At 39.6% G+C, this 5,998-nt stretch overlaps 1 protein-coding gene across 1 annotated transcript in view; it reads right to left on the bottom strand.

Annotated features, from left to right (window-relative positions):
* Positions 1-5,998, bottom strand: part of LOC107038237 (retinal homeobox protein Rx1) — an 11,333-nt gene that overhangs the window by 3,306 nt on the left and 2,029 nt on the right. The window contains exon 2 of the mRNA XM_015257225.1: positions 3,121-3,383. Within this exon, the coding sequence (XP_015112711.1) occupies positions 3,121-3,383 (263 nt within the window). The remainder of the gene's footprint in view (positions 1-3,120; positions 3,384-5,998) is intronic.

Here is a 5,998-nt window from a genome sequence, read left to right as displayed (position 1 = left end):
CCACAACTGTCCTTTCTCTCTCGCTCGTCCTTGTGTATAAGTGCTTTTGCCTTCCACTCGAGTGGATTCGCTTCTCTTTTTTGGTGGATTTTGTTGGCTACCCCCCCAGGGTCGGCTGAATTATTTCATTCGGGATAATATCTATTGTCCTACTATGATTTTATGCCCTCTTGATTCGAGATATTCCTGTCCGAACAGCTGGAATTGTTTATCTTTATGCAATCGCAGTAATTTTTTCTCGACCCTGACGACTGACGGTGACAACTGAAGATTCAACAATTGAAGATTTACTAAAATTTTAACAAGTTGAATCATCCCCCTGTACTTTCCATCCCCCCGAAGCACGAGTTAACGACTGCATTCATCCCCGTAAATACCATGTAATTATTTAATAGCTTCCCACAGTTTATATCACCCGACCAAATCTTCAAGTGTCCTCGCCAATTTAAATCATCTCCCTTGCCTCCATCTCCACCACTGTATCTATCAACTCCGAATGAGATAAAAATTCAGGAAGCTCACTGTCCAATCAAAAGCCGGAATCACACCCGATGTAGGTTTAATTCCATTTTAAATTCTCGTATCGCAGTTATAGTAGACTAGATCACTCTGAAGGCGTAACAGAACAAAAAACAAAAGATCGTTTCCTACAAAAAGTTATCAATATTTTTCAGAACCAACTTGTATTGACCTTCGGAAGGTGATGACGAAGGTTCATGTGCTTTGGTTTTGAAAAATATCGACAACTTTTTGTAGGAACTGTGTTTGACAATTCTTACATATCACAGCCGTCACATCAAAGACTCTTGAAGTTGTCAATTCCCTAAACGACCTCACATTAGCAAAATTAAAAGGTATTAGGATCCCCGAACTCCCGAATTATCTCCTATTCTTTTCACAACTCATGAATCAATCCACCAAAATCGATACCAATGACCTACCAATGACCACCAAACGATTCCCAATCCTCCTGCCCCTTACCAAACAAAATTCATAATCTTCCTCACCCCCGAAAAAATCCATCACCAGCTAAAATGTTCATAGTCCCATATCACTCCCCTATTATCATATCCCAAGCGTTTGAGGTTGCCAGATAGTTCACAATTCCGTGGGACGTGTTCATTAATGTGAGTTCACATCACAATAAAGCAAAAAGAACCTGAAAAATTGGTGCGCGAGCGGGCTATTACGTATCCCCCCACGAAATCTGTAGCTGAAATTTTCCGAGTACAGTGTGCGGAATAGCAGAAATGGAGAGGATGGGGTGGGAGGGGGTGAGGTAGATAGGGGTTGGGAGGGTAGGGGATAGGACAGATTGAAATAAAGTGGCCGTGGCACCACTGCGCCCGGCGGATCATTTAGCGGTTTTGTCGAGCGACAGCCAATTGCCGGCATTGTCGCTTCGCTGTACCACAATGGGCCAATCGGAATGCTCTCTGTCTCTTTTCATTCGTCCCCCCCCCCTCCACCCCTTGTGNCTGTCTCTTTTCATTCGTCCCCCCCCCTCCACCCCTTGCGAAACCATCAACCCCTACCTACTGTTCACCCACACATTCCAATCTACTGTGATTCCCCTCCCCCCCTCCCGGCCACTATTCCTGAGCAACACTGAGAGCATCTCTGTATCTTTGTCCTTCACTCCTCTCCCCCCGCCGCCCCTCTCTCACCCTTGAACAGTGATTCTTCTCCGTCTCTCTCGCTCTTTGACGCTCTTGGGGGGTGGTATGAGGCAACCCCGTACCCTCCACCCCCGGAATGCGCGTGAACCGGGTGTTGGATAGTTACGCTAATCGAGCAACCAATTTTACAGCGATAGAAAAGTCATTTTTACTGGTACTATGAAGTGATTTATTGTAGTTGATGGTGAATGAGGCATTTAGGGTTGTGGTGAATGACATGGAAAATTGAAGGGGGGTAATATTGGTCTATTTTTTGGGATGAGATGAAAGAGAAGGATAAGGATTGGGAGGTTTAGAGTCGGTGGCAAGAGAACATCAGTATAATTTTGATTTGAATTGGTCAGGGCATTGTGAGCCGTTTGGTGGCGAATGGTAGTCCGTTATCATTGTCGTGAGAATTCTATGACGATGTTTGTTTATTTGTCGTCTTCTGGGGACCGGAAGATTATGACTTTCGAATGAAAAGCTTAAGATTTCACTTGAAGTTGCTTTTGTGAGCTCAAACTCATACGCCAGCCGAACTCTCGTTTAACATCAACTTTTGGTTCCGTCTACTTGTCATGTAGACCAACAATTCATTAAAACTGTTAAACAAGCTAACTCACGCCTAAGATAACAGCAAGTTTAATAGAAATAAATCATACGGACAATATTCTAACGTCAAACCTTGCTCAAGCTCAAACTCAAGTTGAGCAAACTCCGCTCAAGAGTGCTCAAACTAACTCAAACTCCATCTCCACCCATCGACTACATCGCAAATTAATCGAAACTCGCGGACCGAAATACCTATTGTGCCCCAGAAGCTGTAGAACTACAGCTGCAAGCCTGTTTATCCAATAAACCTAATTTCTGGAATAACTAAAAAAACAAACTTCGGCAAAACGGATCTTCTCCCAAATCCTCCGTGAAATTTCCCCGTCCTTTGACAAAAATATTGCCAATTCAATAACGCTCTCTTCTATTAAATGAATAGCAGTTAAAATTTTAAAAACAATTCTTAATTACGCTCATCTTCTCCTAGACCCTCGAGTATACTTTCAGGAAATCCTACACGGAGAACCGTCGAAGCTCCCAGGAACAATGCCACCCCTAATTAGTCAAGTGGCTCTACTCCGTAGATAAAAGGGTGGGATGGAATATTCTTTGCGCAGGCACTCACGAGGAATCGATTTGTTTTTTCCAAAAAAATTAAAATCCCCAGAATGAGAAGATAAACAATTGAATGGCGAAGGCGATTGTTATGATTGAATCTCATCGGAGAGCATCGCTAATGACTATGATTGGGAATAGAAGACAAAAGTACTGGCTAACGTGCTCATTAAATTGCTAAAGATTCACCAAATCGTCCAGTTGCAACGCGAAATTACGAATAATCCCCAATGACACGAGTATTGACTAATTCTATCATTGAGAAGGATCAATTAATTGGAGAATAACTGACCTGCACTCGAGCCTCGGACAATTCCAAATTAGATGCCAGTGATTCCCTATAATTGACATCGGGATACTGAGTTTTCTCAAACGCCTTCTCCAACTCATTCAACTGATAAGTTGTAAATGTTGTTCTCGATCTTCTGACCTTCTTCGGTCTATCCATGTCCTCTATTTTTACTGGCATCACTGAATTATATCCCTGACCACTCGCAAGTAGCTCCTCATCATCGGCCGAGAGGTGACCAACTGTCTGCGATGGTCTTGAGTGATCTGTGAGGGGAAAACATCTTTATTGGGAAATATTCAGGTAGGAATATTCAATTTTGATAATGTGATTCGTTGAATGTCAGAGCTTTCATCCGATTTTACATTCACTTACAGAACATTTTGCATTTTGCATCTTTCCCACATTTTCGTTTGTACACTGTTAGAAAGTTCATGTTATTTCGGATGGAATTTGAAAATTTTTTATAATTCTTAAAAATTTAAAGCTTCAATTATTTCTATTTATCTCCACGAAAATGAACAGAAAAAAGAAAATTGAGGTGAATATATTCTTGAATTTCCAGTGAAATCTGAAATTTCATGATTTTATTCCCAACAAACTTTACTAATTCAAATATTTCCGAACCGACAACACCAATAAATAAATCAACAATAATAATTTACCATAACAAATGATGAATAATAAACTCATCAGTAAAACAAGAAAACCAAATATAAACTCCGCACTTTGATTTCCTCACCAATTCCAAAACATGTTCCACGATCCCCAAATAAAAAACAAAATCAATGATTTTCGAGACGACAGAATATCAGGCATGAAGACTCGACTATAAATTCGGCGACAATGCATCCTTTTTTTTTATCGTTTTTATTAAATTTTTAAGCCCCCTGTCAAACGTAAAACTACGAGGCGAGGCGATTTACGGATCGTCGAAAATATATGATACCCCCATGATGTCTGACCGACGGATTTGCCAATTTTTAATCCTCGAGTATTTGATTTTATCGGAGGGGCGAGGAGGGGCACAAGTTTGACTAGCACTGGACTGTTTCATTTTTTTTTATTCAATTTTTTATCTTTCATTTCATTCTATTTTTGCATCAGGGGAAACTGATGGATTCACTCGTCTCGTCAGCGCTCTCTTCTCTCCCCTCTAACCCCCCCCCCCCCCTGCCCCCCTCATTCGAGATGTGCATCTGATACTACATGTGTATTCACGTTTACCAATATTGGTACTTAAAGAGTGCATGAGTCATACTGGGTGATTAGTAAATATTTTTAGAGGAGGGGTGGGAGGTTTCGAGGGTTTATCAGTGTTTAGTAAATAAATTGTGAGGCAGTGGGGGATTGTAAACAGGCATATGTATGGGGAAGTATTAAAAATGACGAGGAAAATTTGTTCATCTCCACAGCGAGTGATTTTCCATGGAAATGTCAGGAAAATTTTCTGAACATTTTCTTCGGAAATCAAGAGTTTCTGGGGTGAATCGAAAATTTTTATGATGAACTGAAACTTGAGAGACTTTCTCCGATAATTACACTGGTAACACTTTGAGTCTAGTTTTATTAACGCGAAATTCTCGAAAATCAACTCTAGCCGTAAATTTTTAGATTTTCACTGAGAAAATTTAATAGTCATGCCATTATTAGGTAAATTGTAAATTGATCCGTAATTTCATATTATATTTCATGATATTATATGACAATTGAAAATAAAAATGTTTCTTTGTTTTTAATTGTCATAGGACAATCAAAAATAGAAATGTTTTTTTTCTCAATTACAATAGTAAACTGAAATTCAATAGTTAATTTTTTCGTTATTCTGAATATTTAATCATCGTGATAAAAAGTGACTGCCGATTTTTTTTCCAATTACACTAGTAAAAGCTGTCATCCAATTTTACCAATAAAAAATCCTCGAAAGTCAATCCTAATCTTTGAATTTTCACATTCTCATAAAAAATTATCAAAAAACTAGATTATCTCGATGAAATGTGCCTTACGACCTCTCCCCTAATTTCACAAATAAAAAGAGTTTCGCTCATAAAACTGAAAAAGTAAAAAAAGCTTCAGTTCAATTTTTCAAATGAAAAATCCTCGAAACTCAATCCTAATGTTTAAATTTTCAGATTTTCACAAAAAATTATGTTAAAAAAAATTTCCACCAATTTTCGACATGATGCGACAATTTCCTAGAACAGAACGGGATACCGACCCCCCCAACAAATAAATATTTTCGTCTTTGCAACAAAAAAAAACAAATCTCCTAGAATATTCAAACCCACTGTCCGGATAAACCCATGAAATTCCCTCCGCAAAAATCAGAATAATCATTCTAAATATCCCCCAATCACCCCGTTGATGTAATAAAAAGCTGATCATAAACATCTCAAATAGCCTAATTAACCTGATACAGCGATTTTCAACAGATAAAACCCCTAATCCCACTCGAATAATTCAGTCAATTAAGCGATATTGAAAAAAGTGAGTCATTAACGCATCATTCCACCGAGTTATCCTAGCTTATTGTATTCACTAACATGATACCTCTCCTCCCCTAGTTAGTTGGAAACTCTTGGCCTGTACAAGGTATATTACTCGGATTTTCATATACCGTTGGGCAGGCGCGTGCTATCGTTCGTTTATTCGCACAGACACACCAGGTAATCGCACACAGACACATGTTTGGCAGAGGGAAACACACATAGGTAGCGTATGGAGGAGCTAATCCATCATGAATAGAGAGATTTTAATGTTTTTATGATGGTGGCACAATGGGGGCTACCCACTTGATGCCCAAAGCCTTTCTATCCTCGTTTTCCAACAGCCCTCAACCACCCCGTCCTCCTCTCACTCCCCTCGCCCTCACCGCCTCCGC

This window comes from Diachasma alloeum, unplaced genomic scaffold (genome assembly GCF_001412515.2).
Source record: "Diachasma alloeum isolate Michigan unplaced genomic scaffold, Dall2.0 Dall_scaffold_00279, whole genome shotgun sequence".
Classification (NCBI taxonomy): domain Eukaryota; kingdom Metazoa; phylum Arthropoda; class Insecta; order Hymenoptera; family Braconidae; genus Diachasma; species Diachasma alloeum.
This window is presented reverse-complemented; position numbering and strand designations above follow the sequence as displayed.